Source organism: Zosterops lateralis (genome assembly GCF_965231275.1).
Source record: "Zosterops lateralis genome assembly, chromosome: 1".
NCBI lineage: Eukaryota > Metazoa > Chordata > Aves > Passeriformes > Zosteropidae > Zosterops > Zosterops lateralis.
In genome coordinates this window covers 86,893,297-86,918,175 of record NC_139762.1, presented here as the reverse complement: position 1 = coordinate 86,918,175, position 24,879 = coordinate 86,893,297, and the positions used below count along the sequence as shown (strand labels likewise).

The 24,879-nt window shown below is 36.6% G+C and overlaps 1 protein-coding gene across 2 annotated transcripts in view; it reads left to right on the top strand.

The window, feature by feature from the left end:
* The window catches only part of TMEM245 (transmembrane protein 245), a 73,521-nt gene that overhangs the window by 2,302 nt on the left and 46,340 nt on the right, over positions 1-24,879 (top strand). The window contains exons 2-7 of one of the 2 annotated variants that reach the window (XM_083860425.1): positions 7,910-8,027; positions 9,164-9,265; positions 10,154-10,261; positions 15,267-15,488; positions 19,473-19,642; positions 24,461-24,484. In XM_083860425.1, coding sequence (XP_083716551.1) covers positions 7,910-8,027; positions 9,164-9,265; positions 10,154-10,261; positions 15,267-15,488; positions 19,473-19,642; positions 24,461-24,484 — 744 coding nt within the window. The remainder of the gene's footprint in view (positions 1-7,909; positions 8,028-9,163; positions 9,266-10,153; positions 10,262-15,266; positions 15,489-19,472; positions 19,643-24,460; positions 24,485-24,879) is intronic. The other variant, XM_083860426.1, reaches the window with a different exon arrangement.

The window sequence follows — 24,879 nt, the reverse complement described above, 5'->3', positions numbered from 1 at the left end:
TTTATTCATGCAGCTGAGAGCCCTGAGCTGGATCAGTTAATAGTGTCAGTTTCAACTTCTGTTAAGCACTTTAAAGCCCTTTGATTGCTGTGTTGTATTGCAGGACTCTATTTGCATGCATATATTCTGCTTGTTAGCTGCAGGGAAATTTGGGATATTACGAGTTGGTTTCTCCGTTATACTCTTCCCTGGGCTCTAAATGCTCCATAGTTCCTTCTGTATGCATGATTGTCTTCTCCCTTTCTGATTCCCTCTCCTGTACTAGAGAAGTGAATGGATGCCTATCGTTAGAATTATGAGGATTTGGAATAATGATTTGTTATTCTCTAACTAAAGATATTTTGATGGTATCTGCTAGGTCAGGATACTGAGACAGAAGTTCTCCTCTTACGTTCTAGAAAAAAAGGAAGTTCTTCAAATGTGGTAATGGTGTGTGACAGTGACATTGTAAGGTGTGTCTTGGCACCAGTATGTTACAGAGCTTTCCTGTCCTGCTGTCCTCAAACCTGGTAAAGTCATTCATGGCATTGATGAGTCAAGATTCAGAAGTGCCTGTGTTCCGCTCCCTGGTTCTTAAGTCACACCTGCAGTTCAGGAATTTGGGTACCTCTGTGATTGGATTGTTTGATAGCTGATTGCAAAACACTGCATTTGGAGAACAAGTTCAAGATCTTAGGCTAATCTACAAGCATCATATTCCCACGGTCTCCTTTTCTTTCCCTTCAGGCTTTATAATCTTTGAAGAAACTTGCTCAAAAAATGTAGTTGGCTGCTGGACCTTAAATTAGAAGCTGGTTAAAAATTCCAGATGAGTTCCTTGTTCTGACTCCAGCCTTCTCTTGGTTATTTGCAGAGTTCTGATGCAGAGGGCCCTGCACAAACAGCAGTTTCATGTTATAGGGAAGGTGAATGTTTTTTTCTGTAGTTTTTTCTTGGAAAGGATGGGAATTTGTTCCATAGTGGACTGAATGTAGTCCTACATGCCTTTGGGCTGCAGCAGTTTCACTAGTTTTGCAGGAACCATGCCTGTGACCAGCACTGTATCTAAAAACCAAATTCTTTTGCTTTATGGCAGGAGTTCAAACTACTTTAGGCTGATGTTTTGCACTTAGGTTAATATATATCCAATGCCAGCTATTCATTATATTCTTTTTTTAGAAGAAGAATTTACGTGCTCGTATTTATTTGGAAAATAGATAGTTGGCAGACCCCAGTAGATGTAAAGAATTATACAGCTGCTCTATGTTGGCTCTGAGGTTCATCTTAGTAAATTAAATTTGATGTAATCATAATGAGTAGAATTCTGTTGTTAACTTGATTACAGGGCTGCCAAAATCTTTCTCTCTGGCCAGTCTTTCTTCCTTGGTTTGTCACAGGTTATTGGTCAGGATCACAACTGTGTAGTCACATGTGTGTCAGTGTATTTTTATATCTCTGACTGTACTGGGCACAATTCATGTTATTCTGGGGGTTTCCATGCAGTTGGAGCACTTAATCAATGTTATCCTCACCAGGGTGCTGGGCAGATCTGGAAATGCCATTGCCCACCATTGCTGTGACTGCTGTATTGGAATATTGTCACAGTACATGTTACCTGTTTTGGCTGGTGTACTGTCTGCTCCCCATCAGGGATTCTGTGAAAGTTATCCACCAAGGAAACCTCTGTTTGTGTTGGCACTAAATGCCAGCTGTCCCCAGGCAGCCCTTGCAGACTGAAATTCTCCAAACATCCTTCCTGGGAAACGCTTTGGGTCCCATGCTCTGAGATGTTTGCCTTCCACAGTCCTATTGAATATCACCTGTGGGGGCAAAATGTTTTTTTGAGTTCACCTGATGGGGCAGTAAAGGAAAGGACACAGTTCTGATTTTTAATATGCATACAATTTCTATTTCTTTGAGGGTTTAGGGTAGGTGGGCTTTTTTTTTTTTCTCTCCTTTCTTCTTAAAGTGGGCTTGAAGGTTTCTAAAACTTGCCCACCATAAAAAAAAAACAAACCCAAAACCAAAACAAACATCTGAACAAGCTCTTAAGTATTCTTTTTGCTATTTATAATCCTTTATTATTGTGGTATCCTGGCTTATAAATCATAAAGCCAAATACTGACTGTAAATACATCTTACCAAACCCACAGATTTGGGTTTGTTTTCACAACTTTGCTTGGGTAGAGATAAACTGTGTAGAGGCCACATGTGGCCTATTTGAAAACAAGATGGGGAAAGGTAGGGAAGTCCAGGATGTTGATAGTGTTTTCTATTGTTGCTTTTCCCACACCCCCTCTCTGTTGGAAGAGCCTGCAGTGAAATACCTTTCTTGGAGAGGCTGAGGAGCTTGTTCTGATTTATATGCAGGAACTACAGCCTCAAAGCTGACACTAGCCTAATGATATATGCTATATAATATTAGTTATTTATTGGTATTTATATGTATTGGTTGAACACAATGTTTCTTTTTCCAGCACCTCTGAAAAGGAATGATCATTATGGAGCTGTCCAGCAAGATTTTAACTGTGCTCTATATAATAAAAGTAAAAGGTGAAGAAAGTGTGTATGTTGAGGAGCCATCTCTTGCAAAAGTGTTACCATGAAGTATATCAGAGGAGTGCTGCTCTGTCTGCAGGGAAATAATTTGATGTGCTCTGGGAAACCTCTTTTTGCAAGAGAATCTTGATATATTTGATTTCTGAACGGCATTTTTATTACGAGTTTCTCATAAATAGCTTTTGTATTAAGAAAGAAAAGTGAACTAAAGGAGAAGTATTCTCAACATCTATTGCTGCAGTCTTCTGGATATCTAAGATTATTTTTTTTTTCTTAAGTTCAGTGTCAGAAATGTTGCAGGATACATTGAAAATAATTTTTAGCCTGTGTGTGGAAGTGTTGATTTTGATGGTCAGTTCCCCCCTTGCCCCAGGATTCTAGTTATAAGTTCATACTTTGATCCCTTCAAAAAGGGGTGATCTCACTAAACACCATGTTTCTGTTTCATGTGGTTTAGTAGTCTGTGTTTTAATGCCAGAAGTACCAACATGGATATATGTCATGTTTGGGAGATCCAGAAGGAATGGAATGAGCACACTGTTCTAGTCCTTGGGACCTGGGACATAGAAGAACTTACTTGTGTTCACTTAGAACCTGCTTTAGGTAAATGAAGGCTTCCTAAGTAAAGGGAGGAGGTGGTTTTCTTTGGTCTGAGGTGAAAAATAGTCTTACAGGTGTGATTAGTTGGGTATTTTCTTACATGTTTGATAAAGGCTGTCTCCATGCTAGAAGGACAGGCAGTTACACATTCTTATTCTGCTGGACTCTGCACATTATGGGATGTTTCCTCTTTTGTACTAATGAAAATGTGGTAAAGCTACATTAAATTAATTTTACTTCTGGAAACTGGAGTCAAAATGACATTTTCATGATTTGTCACCTGCCTCCTTATTATTTTGTATATTGGTTAGAAAACCATTTTCAATTGAAGAGGCAGATGAAGAAAACACTGTTTTTTTTTTTTAAGACAAACACAGTTTGGCTTTTAGCAGTGCATGTAATGCCTTGTGTTACTTCATTTTTGAAGTCCAACACTCTTCTGCTTGGCTTTTGTGGTAGGTTCATTTTCCTTTGTCAGCCTGCATCACCACTGAGGAGGGAGATGTAGAAATAGTGAACTGGTGTCATAAGATCACCTCTTTAAGCCATCTTTGCTCTGCAGCGCTGTTTTAAAAGTTTGCAAAAGTGCTGTGTAAATGATTTGTCAATGTTTTAAATGATTTTTTATTTTGAGAAAAATTAACGATAATCTCTCTTTCCAAATGAAAATTTTGTTTTAAAATATTAAAGGGAACTGATGAGGTAGTTTGGCTTTTTTTTTTTTTTTCTCAAAACACTGAGACTGAAAATAGAAAGCAATTTGAATTAGATCTGTAGTTCCATCAAACAATTTTAAATGTAAATCTCAGTTAAAATCTGCCCCAAATAGACCAATCTCTTAAAAATATTGCTGTATGATTTCCAAGTGGGAAAGAGCAGCCAGGGGAAAAACATAATTTCAAAGTGGCCAGGGGAGAGGGTAGAGCTACAATTAGGAAAGGAAGGAGTTCAGACACTCAGTTTTGTAGGTGCTGACTTGTTAAAGACTGAAAAATGTTGGCAGGGCATATATCAAAAGAAGTAACTGTTGGTTCATCTTCTCAGTCTCTTCACTGTTGTGTTGACTTGTGGGGTGGTTCATAAAATCATGGGATATCCTGAGTTGGAAGGATCGCTGAAGTCCCACTCCTGGCCCTGCACAGAGGCCAGGAATCACACCATGTGCCTGAGAAGGCACATGAAGCAGGTGGGAAATGTGTTTGCTGTTGGATGTTGAGGTGTTGGGGCAACATTCCAAGGAAGACTAAATCATTCCAACAGCTTTGCTATCTTCTACAGTGGGAAGCTCTTCTTGCTTTTTCCACTTCTGACATATGCTTCTATTGCTCTGTTGGTGCTTGTCATATTTCTGTGGGTCTGTTTTGCCATAACTGAATTACAGGTAGTTTTTTTTATGAGCTTAGGGAGCTTGAGCTGGCTGGATGAATGTTGAAGCTGTTGTGCAGAAGAGGTGGGACTGCCCAGCTGGTATTAGGAGACAATGAATTGCCACTTTCAGTAGCAGTGAATTACTGAAGTGCTCGTCTTCCCCTTACAGGTTAACTTGTTGATAGGAAAAAGGAGAGGGAACCATGTAAATAAAGAATTTTACTCTCCAATATAAATCAGTATAAATGTTGTCAAAAGTTGAGTAGTAAGAGCTTGTTCTTAAAAAGTGAGGCCAAAGCCAAAAAGCTTCAGCTTTAACAGAAAGGGGAAACAAACTTTCAGTGATGTTGATAATAGTTCATGCTGATAAGTCCTAGACTTTCCAGCACTGAAATTTCAAAGAAAAATCACTGAAGCAAATGCTTTGAGTTTAACATAAAAGCTGCTCTGGTGTAATTTTGTCTCCAGTTGGCAATTTAAAGAGAACTGAAGCCCTTCATAGTAGCCTTCACGGTCTCTAAATCTACCTCTGAAATTTACCACTTTAATATACAATCCAAGAAGTTACTTTGGAGTCTTTGCACTATTTATTCAGAAAAGTGGGCAGTTTTGCATGTCTAAAGCCAAAGCAACACTTTTTTCAGTTTGTAAGAGATGCTACAAAATGCCAAGGAGATGTGAAAAATGAGGTTTTTTCTGTCTGTTAAGACAACAAAGATAGGTGAGGGAAGAAAGAAGGGCAGCTTGCAGGATTAAACTATCCCAAAGCTGTTATATATGGAAGTTGTGCATGTCTGTGAGCAATAATTGTGATTGAGTAGTGATTTAAATCTCTGAGTATGTGGTGAAAGTTAGGCATCTGCAACTGATTTCAGCTTGATACAATAGTTGATGATAGCTAATGCATTCTGCAAAATCTGAAGTGTATGTATTAGTTACCTGGTTAACTGTACACTCTTACAAATCAAATTTATAGGCATTTTGGCTTAGCATGGAATCTTACCAATTACAGTTTCAGTGCAATAATTGCAGTAGCTTAATTTTAGTGAAAGTAGGAAGTCTTTCATTCTTTGTTTCAATTATGTCAGTTCTTGAGAATGACATATAATAGTAGAGAGGCTATTAATATTCTCCAAGCTTTTCAGCCAAAACCTTTGGAGACCATCCAGAAAAACAATGGGAAGGATTATGTAACATTTAAAGCTTTAAGGGGTTAAAGGAAGGAAAAAAAAAAAAAAAAAAACAAAACAACACCACCACAACTATGCTGTTGACAAGTTAGTATGGGATGAAATCCTAGTCCATATCAATCAATTTAAGTTAATTTAGTTTGTCAGTTGCTTTCAGCTATGAACGGCTGGAAGGAGGCTACCCTAGTTCTGTGCACTGGTTCTTGCAGTGTGGGGATGTGCTTGGCCATCACATTAACCAATAGAGAGCTGATTATTCCATGGTGTCACTGAAATTAAACTTCCTGCCCCAGTCACTTGACTACACAGTTCTCTTTACAGGGCTTCAGGAAACTTATTGTTTGATCTCTGAAACAGGGTGACTGGTTTAAAAGTAAGCTATTTCTCTCTATTCAATAGAAATAAATACTTTTACTTGGGTCATTTGCTAAGCTTTTAGAGATGAGAACTGATTAATTATTTCAACTTCAAACACACAAAAAAATTGTTCAATACCTAAACCCTTAAATGTTCAGCTTTATGCCTGACTAAAAGCAGTGCAATCTGTTTGGCTTTGTTGGCTGTTAAACATAGGCTTATACCTTGTTGGCCTCCTACCTTTGGCTTGTTTTTAACAGCAAGTTTCAATTACTGAATGTACTGAGTCTCCTATTTGTAAATTTTCATTGAATTTAAAAGCTAAAGAGAAAATCGTCTTGGAACTGGATATTTATTCCAATTGTACAGAGATGCTGTGTGGCTGATGTTAGGGAGTAGGGTAGTATTTTTGATAAGTTATCTCTTTCAATTAAAGCTGTACTGTAGAGTGCCTTATGAGTGAATTTATGTTTCAAACCTATGCTGTTAAAGGAGTGATACTGTGCATTTCTGGTGAAAACTTTTGCTCTCTTGTGACTTTTGTCTTGATGTCTCTGGGTTCTGTTAGTTTTAGATATTTATTTTGAGTCCACACTTGGCCATAAGCATTAGATGAGAAGTATTAGTGTGTAAAGGGTAGGTATACCTTTGTTCACGTGTTGTAAGTAATTTTAAATTATCTTGCATATTATACAATGGTTCCCTCTGATGTTATCAGGCACCTTCACTCAGTGCTTGTCTGCTCAATTCAGTACAGCTAAGATTTCCTCTCCACCAATTAGATACCCTTATACCACATTATGGGATGTTTCCTCTTGTGTACTAATGAAAATGTGCTAAGGCTACATTAAATTAATTTTACTTCTAGAAACTGGAGTCAAAATGACATATTCATGGCAGTAGTCACACAAACCTGCTTTTCACAAGCACTGTTGCATTTTCAGCATGAGTTGCAGAGTAGAGGTGAAAACTCTTCTGGTGTGTTCTGCCTAAATACTACTTCTGTGTCTCTGCCTGTGCATTCTTTCTTCTTACAGTGATGTTTGATTCAGTAAATAGAAATTCTGTTCAATTAAAATTCTATTCATTGATATGTAAGTGTAAATTTGAAGGTGTACTTAGCTGGTAATGGATAGGGAATGTTCATTGAATTTGAGCCAGAAATGTCTTTAGTTAGTTATTTTAAGAGTTAAAAACTGGGTTTTCATTTTTTACAGGCTTTTGTATTTCTCTTTTGTTTCACATCCTCTCCTGAGTAGCAACTTTTCACCTCCTGTTGCCTCTTACGGTTTGTGCTTCATTCTTCTTTCTTTTCAGCATTTTTCAACTCAAATTCATCATCTAAAGATTCTTAACTCCAAATCTGTGTTGTGATTTATCTGATGAATAGAGTAGTAGAAGGCAGTTAGAAGCAGCAAACCCAAGTTATCACTGACATCTTTCTGTCCTTGTTTTTTTTTTTAGTTAAAAAAATGAAAAATTTGTGTTACATGTCCTAAAAAGGCATCTGTTTTGTGAACCAGCGCCACTGAGGAACAGCAGTTTTTATTGTGCTTCCTAATGGCTTTGACTTAAGCTCCCTTTTGTCTCTTTGGACTGAAACACTGGAGCTGGCAAACTGCTCCATGCTGGAATGAGTGCTGTGCTGGCCAGCTCTGTCTCCCTGAGGTCACATAGGTGCTGCTGCTGAACTCATACAATAATTGAAATGTGGATTTTTAAAGACTTACAAGCTGACTTCAGTTCTCTGTCCGTGGCAGTTATGGGTGTTTGCATGAGTGTACACACATACGTGAGTACAGTAGAGCTCACTTTGGATGTATGTACACATATCTATGTGTATCTTTTTCTTAAAGATATGGACACTGGTAGTTGGTTACCTGCTGATGGTGTCATTCAAGTGGAATATAAGCACCGAACGTTACTTAAAAGCAGTGTCTGTTCCTGTCTGGATTATGCTGCTCTTTCACTTAGGTGAGTAACAAGAAGTTATTATTCTGATAACTGAGGGCTCTGTCAACAAAGCTCCTTGCTTGTTCTTCTGCTAAAGCTGTGTAACAGAGTCTGAGCTGAAATGCAAACTGTTTTGTCTGTTCAGTAATTATGTCTGGATGTGTCCGGAAGGGAGCATTGGAGTAGGGATGGGAAGGCATCAAGATGCTGAACAACACCTTCCACTTCTCATATCTAACTTGACTTCCCATGGTTTTCCCTTACTTGGTTCACAGACAAGGTACTTCTTGGCAGTGAGGAAGGGCTGGGGTCACATGAGGCTGCCTTTAGACTTTCATTTGTGATATTTTATTGAAAGCCTGCCATTAATCAAGGCTGAAGCTGCAAAATGTGTTTAATAGTAGCAGCAGAAGAAAAAAAAATCCTATCAGTAGTCAACAAGCATATCAGGATGATATCAGCAGTATAAAATACATTTGCCAGTAATCTGTATAATCTGTTTATACAAATATAAGATTATAGTAATCTTTTAGATTTATGTTACACATTTAATATAACAGATTACCACGTTATGTTCTCATATCAGAGTTTATGGTGGAAGGATCATGCAGTTAACAGAAGACTACATGACAGAAGGTTTCACAGTGTACTTCATGATTTACTTTACCACTAGGTTTCAAGGGTTGTTCTGACTATGGGGGATGCTTCCCTGAGGTTTAAGCTGTATATAGTGGCTTTGCATTTGCTTAAATTTTGAGAGTCTTGTATTTACTGGAAGTACAGGCTGAATAGGCAAACTCCAAGAAAAATCCCATTCTGTGGAGATCTAACAAATACACGTTTTTGGAGGGAACATGACTTTACTCTGATATCAATTCTTTTTAAAATTTTGTATGTATTTTCATGTGATTTTAAATATTATTTTTAAAATTGTTCTCTCTATTAACATAATGTCACTGAAGTTAGGAACACTAACAACTTGGTTTGTTCATTGAGAAACTTGTTAATGTTTGTTTTCTATTCTTCCTTTACTGCAGAAATCTGTTTGTTTTATGACTTCTTAGTTTTTTGGTTGATGTGCTGCCTTTCTTAGTTTTGCTGAATGTAGGGTTTATTAATGGTGTAATTGTAAAAAATCCCAACACTGTGTCTTTCAGCTTCTGTGGCAGGTTCCTGGAGAATTCCTGTATTTCTGGTTATAGTCGTTCTGATGACAGTAGGCATGTTGCATGAACAGCAGAATGGAAAGGAGTCTTCTGGTAAGGAAAAGCCACTGTTTCTTTTATTGCTGGAGATAAAAATTCACTTAAGTCACATAAAATAATCTGGACTATATCCCCATAAATTCAATAGCATATGGATTGCGAGAATTTACTATAGGATGTTTAGTGTGTTTCAAAGTGGTTTATTCATGCTGAAGTGAATCTTGGATTCTTTACAGACAATTATTACCATGGACTGATGTTTCTTTCCCATGGTAAAGTAGTGACTCCTTATTAAGCCAAATTCCTTGAGTTTATGGATTTCAATACGTAATTTCAGCCATGAAGGTAGCCCAGGACGTTTGAAATCACAGGCTAATTTTGAAAGAAATGAACGATATGGGTTTAGTAGCTCCTATAATGCTGAGTATGAGAGAAACCAAGACAACTCCATCCAGCAAGTTTTCAATATCCAGTCATTTGTTTCTAAAATAGTTTCTTAAAAATATATTTTGTGTTTAGATTTTGAGAATAATAGTTTTTTCCTGTTGCAATTCAGTTTTGAAAAAAGCAAAGGCATAGTATATTCCTGATGAAGGAAACCTTTTTCCTGTCTGGCAGTTTTAGTTGGTTAGTAAAGTTGATTAACTGGTATAAAAATTCACCAGCAACTGTGCATGTCTTGGTTGGTAGCAGCTCATTATCAAGAAGAGCACTAAGCAAATAACTGGTTTTGAGTTTTGGCTGCAGGTATATTGAAATATTGAAATTAATAGCACTCATTCCTGTTTCATCATATTGACTACGTATAATACATACTAAACACTAACAGTGTCTATCCATATAATTTCTGCTGCCTTACAGCTCCAGTGGATATCTAACACCAAGTGAAACGCTTTAAGATTTAAGCTTTTTGTTCCTTACATACACATATATATTTTACAGGGGCAGAGCTTCCTGGTCAGATGATTTCCATTGCTGCTTCAACAATTGCCATGGCAATCTCAATGACAGAAGATGAGTCCAATAATGAACATTCCTCCCAACCCTCAGGTGACTGAATACTCTGTAAGAAACATTTGAATTTGCTCTAAAGGCATGAAACTGGAGGGAATTCAGAAAAAAATTCAAAATAGTCTGTGACCTCTTCATTTTGTCCAAGATAGTGTCCAAATTGTGAATCAGGTTTATCTGTCTTAAAAAATGTCAAGAAGATGCTAGTATAAAAGCTGTCTAGCAAAGGATAGTTTATGTGGCTATTGAAGGCCTGACTAGAAGGATTTATTATTGTTTTGATTTTTTTTTTTTAGAATGAAGGTGCAATTTTTTTCCTGTTCTTCATTATTAATTATTTTAATTTTTCTAGTCTTTTGATTTGTTGGCAGTTACATGTTATATAGCTGGATTTCTGAGCCAGGTAAAGGCAGACTGGAGGAATTTTTGCATACATTGCAATGAGAAAAAAAACGCCACCACTTTAAATATGGCGTGCTCCAAGTCCTTCCTGTAGTGAGTTTACTTGACTTTGAGATTGAGTCACATGATACTTTCAGTTGGAATAACCCAATTGGTTTAAAAGAGTTCAGACAAAGTGTTTAGATATCCATTATGATTTTGAACTTTACCATCTTTTTTTTTTTTTTTTTGGTAGGTCTTTGATGAAATGTGATACTAGAAAATTAGACTATTACTGAGATCTCTGGAAATTGAAAAGTTTCGTGCATTTCCTGCAAACCAAACTGAAGAGATCATTCAATTTGACAGAATGTGAACTTCCAAAACTAAAATATCTACTTTAAAACTTTTAAATCTGAAAATGACAGCTTTAAACAACTTAGTCTTACCTTTTTTTCACCATTTTGCATGACTATCATCAATATAAACATAGATGTAATTATATCCTGAAATTTGAGATCAGAGCATTATGGTGACAGTTATCCTGTATTTCTGTGTCTAATCTTTAATTTTGGAGATGAGATTTTTTTTTTTTTTTTGAGCTGAATTTTGCAATCTGGAAAAGTAACAGACGCCCACAAATGAGCTGTGTAAGTGGTTGTATTCTTTTGTAGCTGTTTTTTTAACTAATCAATTCTTATTTTTTCACTTCTTTAAGACAGTTTTCTTTCTGTTTTCAAGAAGAGATAACTACAGCTGCTTTTCAAAGGTGTCTTTTGTATATTTTATGGGTTTTTTTGCTTCTCTTGAAACAGCTGACCAGATGAGGGGGTTTTTTTTGTCTTATGAATTCTGTTGTTTTCCTTTACAGCAGAAAAAAATCCCAATGTCCAAATATGGAGTTCTGTTTTAACTCCTAACAACAGTTGAAATAATTTTCCAACAATCTGGTAAAATTAGTATTTTGTTCTGCAATATATTAAGCATAATTTTGGCCATCTTTGGTTTGGATCTTTTGTGAATGATGATGAAACATTATTCTTATACAGCAAAAAGTTTTCCCTACAGGCTTAAGAACTTACAACTTTTTTGGTTTTCTTAACACTATATTGAATACATTACAGAACAACCAGGCTTGACTGTGAGGGGGTATAAGCTTTGTGAATTTTTTAGATTTTTTTTCTGAACACCCATCTTTTTCCCATATTTAATTGTTGAATGCTGATATTTAGCACGGGAGGCAAGGACGTTAATGATACCAGTTCAAGTGGTCTAAGTGGTGCTTCCTGGTCTTCAGGAGTTTCCAGTGTATACAGCAAAGAAGAAGCCTGCAATTTCTGAAGCAAATACCACTGCAGTACTTGGTAGACAAGATTCCGTTGTCTTATTGGCCTTGGATATGATAGATACTAAAATCCTTAAATGAAGCCATGACTCTCAGGCTTACTTTTGCCCTCACTTCTTTGTTTTATAAGGAAAAAGCGTAAGAAATATTTTTTGCATGAAATTACAGAAAGATGTGGTTCTTCATTAAGAGGTACCTTCCTCCTGATGTTCTGAGGACTTCTTCATTAATAGTAAAAAAATTGCCCTTTTTCTAATTTATGCCTTCCTTAGAGAGCGTTGCTTTCTGTTGATGTTTCTGTTTCTTTGTCTTCTCCCTGGGGAGGAGAATAATTCAAAATTCTGTGTTAGCAAGAAATTGATGTGACAGAGAACATATTGTGTAATGAAAAGAACAGGTCTTAATAAGACAGCCTGGAAAATTTGCTCTTTTTTTTGTCGTTCAAATAAGTACCATTCATTCTGATTATGCTAGAATTTTTTCTGGAGTATTTTGCTAGCTGTTTAGACTGTCATACTTTCATTAGCTGGAAGACAGAAAGGTGTTTCTCAGGTTTCATCTCTCAAAATATCATAAAGCACACTAAACGGGATTTTACAGAAACCAAAGTTATTCAAAATCACTGCACTGACAGTTCTTTTTTTTCCATTTGTGTTGACAAGGCACTCACACCTTGGTTTGCAGAGCATATCTTGCCTGCAGAAGGTGACTGTTTTCATTTGCAATTTTGGTTCTTTTCTGGGTGCATCAGCTTTGTGAACTGGTTTATGAGAGTCATCTAGATGGCAGTTCTGAGGCAGGTCTTTGTCATGAGGAGAATACTGGGTCATTGGTAGTGACAATTTAATTTTGTTTAGAAGTGCTAGGGAACTGTATTCTGAAAAAGCTTTCTTGCCTTAGGATCCCTTAGAAGTTTTTCCCTTTTTTTTCCTCCATTCCCCCCCCCGCCTTTTTTCCTTTTTTCTTCCTTTTTCTCTTTTTTTTTTTTTTTTTTTTTTTTTTCTTTTTTCACCTCATCTTTCCCTATCTGTTTTGTGTTCTGTGTACAGTCTGCTTACAGGGAAACTGTAAGAAATAAGGCTATTTAATTGTTACTGCTTTTAACATTACTGTTGCTGTTATTTAATCAAATCATTCTTCTTTGCAAAAATATGTCAATCAAATTTTTTGTTACTAAAAGAAGGAATGTTCCCTTTTATTTCCTAAAGGTGACTCTACTCTAAGGAGTTTTTGGGCAAAAATATTCTATAACTTTAATCTTAGGCATAGACTTCAGCTAATTATCCTGTTTCGGCTTTTAGTGCTTCAGTTTGTTTGATAAATATTTGAGTTTCTTCCTGTTGTATTGTTATTTCGCATATTGATTATATTAATTTTGAAGCAAAACAGTGAGAAGTGTTGAATAACTTGAAGGAGGAAATTCTTTATTATGGGTATACTGTTTTCAAATTTGTGTTCCTTAGTGCATCCATTTGTTCCTGTTAGTACTCTTCTGCTTTATTAGATATTAACTGAGAAATACAGGAGAATCATAGATCCTCTTCCATACAAAAATAATGCTTTGTCTTTTTAGGAAAATTTCTGTTTACAGGTATCTTCTTCTCTCCCCTTACATAAATCGTTTGTGGTTTGTGTAGTAGGACTGGCCATCATCCCATGGAGGTTTGCCAAGAACCTCCCCACCTGGAGCTTCTGCTGTGCTTAGCTGCTTGCAGAATTCCTTCATTCAGGTTGCATGCCATAGTTCCTTTGTGAATATTCTGAAGTTCCACCAAGTACATAACCAGTAGGCAGCTGATGCTTCTGTCTTTGTCCCAGGGTCAATCCCAGCTGTGTGAATCAATTTGCATTGTTGTCTTGGTGTGGTGGGGGATGTGTCCCATAAGCTGTAAAAGTTGTCCCACTTACCTGTAGAACACCAGTGCAGATGTCTGCAACAAAAGAGAGGTGTTCATCCGCTGTGTGAGGATGCAGTTTGTCACTTATTGCTACTGTATGACAAATGAGTCTTGTCTTTTTGAACATTTTAGCTGTCATGCTTTAGGCTAGAAATGGCTAAAGTGACACACTGCAGCTAAAAACGTGTGTGGAACATGAGTTGTTGGACTGCTGTGCATGTAGTATGTTGTAGTATGTTGTTTTTATGCAGTTTTTCTTCATGGGAGAAGATTTGTCTGTGACACAAATCCAGGGAAAGTGTTGTATTCATTGTTCACCAGCTGTGTGGTATGTACCAGCATATTAAATTGCCTTTTATGCTTCAGCACAGAGTAACTTCTCAGGTTTTCCTCTGTGTGTGTGTTCCTCCACTACGGCTGCAGACTTTTCTCAAGTACTGATGTGTGGGAAATGTGTGAATTTTGACAACAGCACAGAGCCTCAGTGTTCTCAGGGAGAGATTTTACATAGGGTGGCTGAAGATGGACTTGGTGTCATCCAGCAACTAAAAGATTAAATGAATAAATAAATAAATTGTCATTTTCTGCATCCAAGAATTTTAATTTGAACACAGTATTTTTACATGAAAAGACTATTGTTTATGTATAGGGTCTTTAACACATCAGTTTACATTTTCAAATTTAATTTCTTGTTTGCCAGCTTATGAGCGAGAGACTGACAAAATTTGTTATCCACTAACTTGTGCTTGATGTTACTAATATTTGTTACACGGAGCAAGGAATTTAGGATAATAGTGTGAGTGCTGCTGTCTTTGTGTTGTGAGTGATCTGGAAAAGTAGTAGTGAGACAGTTGTAAGATACAAACTTCCTCTTCAGTGTGTACTCTATTTTTTGTTCTGTTTGAATGAGTTTTGAGCAAATCCCAGATTCATTTTTGAGTACTTGAAGTAAAGGGGAAGTGCAGGATTTATTTTAAGACTTCAGATTTCTTCTAGAAATTAATTATATTTTGTGTTTTTCTTGGTTTTATGGTTCTTTGATATAACATATTTGGCTTGTAATTTACCCACAGTGACAGGAGCCCTCTTAGAGGGTATAGCAACTTTTCGTCTCCCCTCCTCTCAGTACTGCTTGGCGTGGTAATGCAGGATGTGGGAGAGTTTATACAGCCTTGTTCTAGTTTTTCAACATGTAGATCAGTGCCAAAGCTGCCTCAGTCTCTTAGAAAAATTAAAAGAAAAAAAACAACCCCAAAACAAACAACAAACACAGTTTTCTGCTGCTGTCCCTTCCTTCATCTCCACCTTCAAAAAAAAAAAAAGAAAAAAAGAAAAGATAATTTGGGAATAGGGAACATATTCTATTTTGTGGTGAATATTAATGTGGTAATTTCCCTTTGTTTGCATGTGTTTGTTTTAGGAGCAACAGCAGAAGGTGATCAGCCTCCACCTCCACGAGCTTCATCATCTTTCAGCTCGTCCTCTTCAACATCTGGGAACAGACAAAGACCTGAGATTGGATCTTTTCTTAGAAAAAAGAAAACCAGTGATATTTACTTTGTTACTCTTGTGTGGGCCATTGTCATTGTTCAGATCTGGCTAAATTTTTGGATTGTGCAGCTGTTGCCAGTGCCTTTTGCAGGTAATAATCCAATTACTAGAAATGTTTGGCATCATGTTAAATAAAATAGGAGGAAAGGCTAGTAGACTTGTATGAGTTTTAAATAAAAACTTTTTCAAGTCTTGTCTTATCTTCAAGACAAGATAAACTGTAGCCTCACACAGGATTGATGTGCACTGTCTATTACCATGTAGTGGACAACTCTATTAAATTGGTTTGTCTATTGACTATTGTAGTAGCCTGAAATAATATACTGCCATACTTTATGTAGTAAAAATACTTCTGGTTTAGACAGTTAGTTTTTCTTCCTCGTGTCAATTCTTTTGTATTTTTGCACCTATAAATGAAGAATGTTTTAGAATATTATTTGGTAGTGGAGTAGAGCTCATGTTAACTTTTAATTTCTGTAAAAAATAGGTTGCTAAGCTCTGTGGACAAGTCATGAGATAAATTTGGTTTCAGTTTTAGCTCTGAGGTTAATTAGCTTTGTTGCTTCACATCTACATGCATCTCTTCTCCTATATATCAGGCAAGAATTGGAGTAGTTGTGATAGTTATCAAAAGATATTATTTTAAAACTGGATGCCACTTTTTCCTCTACTCTTTTGGGAGAGTGAAAAGGGAAGATGGGAACTATAGGAGTATGTGTGAACAACTATGAATTGGAAGGCATTTCTTCCCATCCCTTTACTGTAAAAAAAGTGAATTTCCTAGTTTGCTTGGATTTTCTCTAAACTTAAGTTAAAATGCACTTAACACTTGGATGTAGCTATTTTCTTTTTTATGAAGTGTGGTGGGTTGGCCCCAGCTAGTGGCCAAATACCCTCAAAACAAATCATTCTTCCAGTGTTTTAATGTGAGCTTATCCATGAGCTGCATTCCCTTTAGGGAGGTGCGATCCTGGGATTTTCCTTATCCCTAGGCCACAGTCCCTTCAAGAGGTGTACCTGCTCCAGCATGGATCCTCTGTAGGCTGTGGTCCCTCTGAGTGGTGTGTGTGTCTGCTCCACTGCAGAGCACTTCTGCTTCTCTGGCCTTTTCATTTCCATCCCTCTGTTCCTTTCTCCTCTCTAGTCACTTTTGCTGTGTTCCTTCCTCTTCTCCTTGCCCAGGAGTTTCTGCCCTTAGATACATTTCCACTGAAGCACCACAGCCGTGCCTGATGGGCTCAGCTTTGCCCAGTGATGGATCTGTAGTGGAGCTGCTTGGAACTGTGTCTGGCAAAAGGAAACCCCTGGTCTCTTCCCATGAAGGCCACCCCAGAGGCCACCCTGCTGCCAAAGCCTTGAGATCTGTAAACCATCTGGAAATTGTGGCTTGGGGTCATACTCACAGATTTGAAGAGCTGTGAACTCTGAGGCATGGAGCAAAGAGCAGCTGCGCCTTTGGCTGCAGCACCAAAGCAGCAGCTAAAGGATAATGTGCTGGCAAGACATATAAATAGCTGAATGCAGGGTAAGAGCAGAGAGGATTTTGACCTTTGTTTCAGTCTAGTATAGTTACTACAGAAGGAACTTCCCAGTTTTGGTGTCTGGGTGTCATGGGAGATGGAAATCACAAGTGAAAAAGGAATTAGAAAATAAATTTTAGACTTATTAGAAGCAGAGTTTATGTGGCTAGTTCACTGAAAAGTCAAGTCAAACTGTTTAGAAACACCTATGTGTGAGGAAAAAGTGAAGTGGCAGTTCTGCAGTTAGACAGCAGTGAATGGTTTTAAGCTTGAGCCACACAAGTTCAGATTAAAGTGCACATCTATAAATGATACACATGAATGCTGCTTCTGGCAGTCATTAGGTCTAAAATAACTACCCAAACAATAAACTCATGCCAAAAAAGAAATCACTTTTGGGAATATTTGTGACTTGTTGCCTTAGCAGTGACACTGTATGAAGTGCTTTTTCATACAACTGAACCATCAGAAAAATACTACATATAGGCAGTATAATGATGAACAGAGCCAAATTTAGCACAGTGGATTACATTAAATGTCAGAAGGTGAGTGATGATAATCTGCGTGGTTAAAAGAGAGGCAATAGTAAAAATACTAGGAAAATAGGAAGGCTAATAAAGCAAATTTCCTTGCAATGGTTCCAGTCTAAAGAGGGGAATAATAACTTGAGGTACTTCTGAGACCGTAAAGAGGACGCTTCTAGTATGTAAAAAAACCCCCCAAACCTCCCTGAAACCTTAAATAGAAAGGTGTTAATTTCATCAGAGTTCTTTAAATTGGTAAAGAGGACTTGTACAAAGTAGCATTTAGATTATTAGAAACATTTTGGTACCATTAACATTTTTCATTGAGTGCATTTGTACTTCAGTTGGAATGAAATGGTCTTTTAAAATTGCTTAGTGTAGAGGGTGGGAAAATGATACCATAATTATACCATAAAATGAAAAGGTGAAAGAACTGCTAGGAATTGAAAAGCTAAGCAATGAACCACATTGTGGAACACTTGCAGCAATTTTGTTCAGTGAGTAGAGCCTAGAAATTCTGATATTGTCTCTTTTTAAGATCTTTCAATTTGCTTCCTTGCTTGTTCTGTTGTATCTTTTTTTTTTTTTTTTTTTTTTTTTTAATTGTCTTCAGGTAATCTCCAACTTCCGGCAGATGTTTGGAACTTGTTATTATGCAGGCTTTTTCTTGTTTTGCTCCCTGCTTTCTAATAACAGTCCTTTAGCTTTTCCTCTCTTTTTTAAACTTAATATAATTACAGCTGTTTGATTGACTGTCGCACCTTCTTTGCAATGAGTGTACAGTCATTTATTTTAGAAGATACTGTGTAAACACTTGTTCTTAAAGAATAGTGAAAGATTAGAAAGCCATTTGAGGTATGTTCACTGTAAATGCAAGCCTGCCTTTGCCTGCAAGCAAACTGGCTTTGCTAAGCAGCAGTTTTTATTGTGACCATGAGCTGCATTTCATCATACAAAACGTCAGCCTTTAAGTTCAGTGCTGGCACTCGTGCTGTATTTTCTCCTTTTCTGTATAGTTGCCACTCATTTTATTAGATAAATTACTGGATTATTCTGTTTCTTCAAGAGAATTAATCTCTTATTCGCCACGTGGTGGTGCCAGAGGGTAGGTGAACTAAATGTCAGCAAATCAATGCACTGGCTTTCCGAAGCAAGAACAAGAACATAAACTATTACATCTGTGGCTTGCAGAAAATAGGCTCTTGTAGAACGTGGATAAATGCCCTGTAGGCAGTAAAAGTTAACCTTTTTGGCTATGTATGCCATTTTACACCTCTCCAAGTAGAAACATGATGTGAATTTTTGATGATGAGGTGCTGTACTGCCAACTGTTGTGGAGCTCATGTACGGCAGTAAGTAATGAATTTGGTTTGGAGAATAGCCACAATAAAAAATTATTAAAAATAAACTTACATGTAGTGATAGGAAGTTCAGTATCCTGTGTTGCCAAGATAAAATGCTAATCTCAAATAGTTTTTTTAATGCTTGAAAGCAAAATTTATCAGTAATATTTCAAAAGAAGATTTAAATGGATGCTTCTTTACTGTGAAATTCCACATTATGTGGTGTCAGTTCTTGAAGAAAAGATACACTTTAACAACTTAAAAGGCCTAAAACTTAAAAATTTAGGCTGAAATTTTTCTTTTATATGTAAAGTGCTGTTAGGTTCTGTTTGTGGTACTTTATGTGGAGTCATTTGGCATGGTGTGTGTGAATTTGTATGAAATCCACTGTACTGAAATCATGGAGTGGCACCTTCTTATCCCAGGCCTTGCTCAATTCTGTTAGCTGCATTTTTGGGTTGTGTGCAGTCACTTTCCTTGTGCTGTCATCTAAGTTCCACGTGGATAAGCACAGCTGCAAAGCCAGTGAGAAGATGAGTACTAAAAACACTGGAAAATTCCAGAAGTTTTTAATGGGAGATAAAACTCAAGAGTCTTTTCTTTTTCATCAGTCTTCCAGAATAGGATAAGTAGTCTTGTGGTGCTTCTCTGAAATCTCTGATACTTAATTTCCTTTTTGTGGTTACAGTTTGGGCACTTAAAAAATTCGTGGTTCATTTTGGAGTTTTGAACTTCATGGCAAACCACTGCAAAAGTTGGTGGCAACTTGTTGAAAATTTTGTGAAGGAACGTCAGGAAGCTCTTGCTCCACGGCCCATCAGAGGACTTGGCAGTGTTATGCTAAAGCTTGACAGTAAGGTATTTCTACTTACTTCCTTAAGCAAATTGAAAGTTTGTTTTATTCTCTGTTTACCATATTCTGGGATGCTTTAATTCTAAAATAAATATCTGTCAGTAATGGGTATGTCTGTCATGTAAAACTGTACCTGTTTTATGGTGTATTTTGAATTGTGTCTCTTCTATCACTATTCACACTTAAGTGCACATTTAAATTTGTTAAATGGTTGTATGCAAACCTTGACAGAACTCACTTTGAAAATGTTGAATCAGCTTTATAAAATTCTTTGTCTGAGTAAGGCGAAGTTCTTGTGGATTAATCACCTTACCTGGCTACGAAGATTTTGAATTTAAACCTAATGAGCTTTAGTCTGAAGGATAAGATGTTCTTACTTCTTATGTGAAAATTTAATTAAAAAGCAGACCATTGTGTTTGGTAAGTAGGGCCCGAGTTAATTCAGGTATATTTGTCTGTACTGTGTGGAAACAAAGTTGTTGCACACAGTATGGTGGTAGAGAAATGAGTCTTTCCTCTGTCAGTGAAGAAATTTGCCAGGTAAAGTATTTGGGAAATGCCGTAGAATAAGCCTTCTGTGTTCCCCTCTCTTCTTGCCCATGCAAAATATGCCTACATTTACATTGCAAATTATATAGTTGGAGAGCTCCAGAAAATTTATAAGGTTTCTTTCATTAAGGATTGTAAGTTTTCACGTGGACAGACAGATTATTTTGTTTGTAATAGCTATGGCACTGTGTAAGAATGTGCTTTCTATAACTGTATTGTTGAAATATTCTCTGCTCTGGAAGACACCTTTATCTTAGGAATTCTTTAACTGAAGATCTGAACCCTGTAAGTACATTTGTCAGAGCATCTGTACCTTGGCAGATTGGTCTTGCAGTTTATAGCTCTGAGTTTCTACAGGAGAAGGAGGAGCTTAAGCCTGGATCTAATGGGTGAATGGATGACATAAGGTCAACAAAAGCATTAAAATGGCTCTAGGAAAAAAGTAATGATTTCACGGGGTTCATTGAGGAAGAATTTGAAAAAGGAAAAGCCTTTCAAAATACAGCTATAAAATAAAGTGGTTTTCCAAAGGTAATGAAAATTATTAATGTGGTGCTAAGAGCTTAGATCATACAAAGCTTTTCATTAAAAGATTTTTCTCTGTAAGTCAGAAGACTCTAGATACAATATCAAATGTATTGTTGTTTCATGAGTTGTCAAGTTTGGTATCCTTCTATTGCATAACTGTATGATACAGTATCCTTCCTAATTCCAGCAAGTCTTTTCTCCTTAAAGAAGGTAGGGCTTTAATGTGCAGCAGAACCTCTCGCTCTTCAGCTTAAATGTACTTAAGGTCAGTTTATTTCCATGTTGTTTTTGTCGAAGCAAAAGAACAGTGTTGGCCAACTCATTTTCCCATCTCCTTTCACCACTCCATTTTTTATATGACAGCTGTATTTCTCCTGAGTCTGCGCTCTGTGTATTGAAGCAGTTTAAGCTTTCCCAGACATTACAAGTAGGGTACTTGATAATCTGCATGATTCTGTTGTCCTCATTTGTGCCTATTCTAATTCTGTTTCAGCCAGCATTTATCATGGGTGGCTGGGATTACATGTAGTCTTTCAACGCTTATCGCACTAATACTTCCATATCTTTTAAGTTCTACTGGCTGTGCTTATTCTGTGTATTGTAGGATGATAGAGGCATGGTATCTCAGAATTTGGGAAGAAATGCCACAGACTGTTGGCAGTTACATTTTCTGTAGGGACGAGAAAACAAAAGGAGTAAAAATTACATCCTTGCAAGATTTTTTAAGTTGGATTACCGAATGTTTTGGCTTCAGTAGGCACTGTTTAAGAGGAAGCAAAAAATACGCAAACACACAATAGAAATCTGGGGAAGAAATTGTTACAGCTTACCTTTTATGGATGTGTGTGAGAAAGCAGGACCGAGGGATCATTTCCTTCACAATTAGAAGTTTAATTTTTAATATTTTGTTTATAGCTTATTTTCATGGGAGCTGGATCTGCTTAGGGTTTTTGTTCCGTTTGGATTTTGGTATGCTAAGTTAATTGGAAACTGAATCTTAGCATCAGGATATGTTGAGACTCTTAGCTAAGTACAACAAGCCTTTGACAAGGTCAGTTTCTCATGAATACTTAGTGGTACTGCTTGGGCTGGCAAACATGGTATGCCCATTTAGGATACAGTTCCGGATTTGAGTGAAATGTAGTGAGAACAAGGAACATATCTTAGAGCGGCATGTCTTTTTTCCAAACAAATTTTATGATGCTAGTGTAGATAATCTGGAAATAACCCATTGTGAGAAATGAGTGAGTACTGCTCACACATGCAAATCTGAGCTTTACTGATTATTTTTTAAACAAAGCCATCAAGAAAAGAACTGTGTCTCTTTCACAATTCTCATTTATCCCTGGTTATCCTGGAAGTGCATAGAAATTTGAAATGAGGAGAAACTGGTCAAGAGAAAAGAAAGGGGCATTGCATTTTATTGTTTTTTTGAGGTAGTAGGTCAGTCTCTGTCTGAATGTGTCTCCTTTAAATATGGACTATGAAAATAAGATGCCATTACTGTATTCTTTGGTCCGTGGCTGTGCATTTGCCTCATGGAGAGTCAACAGACAGCAATTCAGATGTGAGAAACTTTCTGGAGGAGAGAGTAGGGAGGCTTCTGTTGTCAGCCACTGAACCATCCCAAATTTAATAGATAGGGTATCATGTGTGTTCTTATCAACAGTAGGGAGGTAATAATTTTCTTCATTTATGTTGTTTTGCTTTAAAGGAGGCTGTTGTCTTACAATATGGTGACTGTGGTTTGATTATAGAATTTGTCAGGGAGTTTGAGCAGTGGCTCAGCTGCATGCACTAGACTTTTACTCGTTGCAATGTAGTAATATTTTACATGCATGCTTTCTGATGTACTTGAGTGAATCATGTAGTTGTTATATGCTTTTTCTAGGTGTAGTGCACTAGAATTTTATATGTGGATTGTTTAGATTGTTTGGATTTTGGATAAAGTCAACTTCTATTTCTTCTGGTACCAAGATCAGCACATAGTCTAACCAAGCACTGAAAACAAGGAGAATCTCTGCCAGTACTTACATTATTATAGAAAATACTTTTATAGACATGTAAGATCTTAGATGAATAGTTTTCCAATAAAATACTGGAAAAGTAGCTATAGGCTTTTTAATTTTGGATGACTTGAAGATTAGAATTAAGCTGTAGCCTATTTTCAAATGTAGGTTGATTACATTTGTAGAATTACTTAAACGTCACTATTGGTAAGCTAGTAGGCAGGCAGAGCCTCCCAGGTATTTTCTTAAACATTAATAAAAATATTGTTATTTTGTACATATAATGTTATTTCCTAATTACTATATGTATCATCCAGTTCCCAGAGGCTGAAATTATAGAAAAATACCAAAGACTTCCTTTCACATTCTCCTAAAATCTTTGGGCTCTTCTGTTGTATTTTGTATGGAATTGCAAAGTGGAGCAATACAGCAGTGAGATCTTTGTTTTTTCCAAAATGAACCTCATCTGTAAATAGTAGGTTTTATAGTGCAGGAGTAAAGTTAAAAGTATGTAATTGAATCAGAAAACAACTTTCCCTTTTTACAGATAAATTATCCCATAGGTGAGAAGGTAAAATAGAAACAAATTCTACATTGTCAGTTTGAGGCTTTTGAAACTTCGTAATTGATTTGAATTGATTTTTAATACGAGTAGAAAAAGCTAGTAAATGTGGGTGCTTTGTGACATATTTTATTTTCATGTTTCCTAATGTTCATGTTTCTTCGTAAATCTGCTTCTAACTTAATCAACATTATGAGATTTTTATATGTTTGAAATAATCTTACCTGTTGTTTCCATTGGGAGCTAATGTAATTTCTGGCAATTGGCAAACATGCTAGATTTACTGAGAATTCAATAGTCTTGTTTTCAGGGAGAAATAAACTTCACTTACATGACCTTAATCTCTAACACAGATGAATAACAACATTAAAGCTCTTCACTGTTGTGATTATGCTACTAATTGATTAGTGATGGTTAGAATTAAGAGTATAGTCCTACATAAACTAGGTCCTAAAACAGGTATGCTTTAGCATGTGGATGAGCATCAGTAAAAAAAAATAACTTCAGTGCAGAAGGATAAGTTGCCTGTTGAGAAGTGCAAGGAGAATTACATAAAATGTGTACATTTATATGATCTACAATTTTGCTGTTGTGTGTATATCAGACTTAATTATGTATTTGGAGTTGTGCCATTGAATATGAATGCTTTAATATGAATGTGGTACCAAAACCCCATATGAAATCTGTTCAACAGTAATTGACATAATAGGAATGTTTTGAAATGCACAGAATGGGAGTATTTGAATGTCTGAATGGGAGTATTAATACCATAAATGAGTACCTCATGCTAAAATTTGGTGTTTTGCTGAAATGCCCTTCTCAGAGTACAAGTCTTGCTCTGTAATCTGATGGTAGCTCTCAGTGTAATTAAACTGAATTGCTCAGATTGTGCTGATAGCCATGTTAATACCATTAATGTTGTTCGTATTTGTTATATCCCTCTTTGTTTCAAAAGTGCATGTTAAAAGTAAAACCCAGGTTCTTGCATTAGAATTTGTTATGATCTTTTCTTCCTATTGCAATTTACCTTTGTGTCTAGAACAATTTCATTTTCATTCTGTGGATGACTTTGCCTGCCTCTCATTGCTTTTTTCCCCTATTACTGCATTTTTCAATAATTTCCACTGTGTTGTGTTTTTTTCCCTTTTCTTCCATCTCCCCCTGCCACTGACAAGCTGTGGCACTGGCTTAATAAGAAGGTAAATAAACAGAAAAATTATGATTCCAACTAATGGATTCTATGGTTTTGGGGAGTTTGATTTTTTTTATAATTTTTTTTTTATTTTTTATTTTGCAGCATGAACACTCCTTAACATGCCTTGCTTCATACAGATTTCTCTCTCAAATGCCTCTTTTCCAGCTCTTGGTATAAGCTACTGAAGGTCATATAATTCTTTCTGATCTCTTCTACTCCAGTGAATACACACAGTTTAATGTTTAGCACAGCAGAGTATTGCCTTAGCTTTTCAAGGGGTAGAGTGATTTAGGGGCACTTTAATTTAAGAATAGTTAGATCTCCACCTGGTCCCCACTTGTACACCTAACAAAACCAGATCTCTCCCGGTCTGGAGAGCTGTTCTCTGCTCAGAGAGAG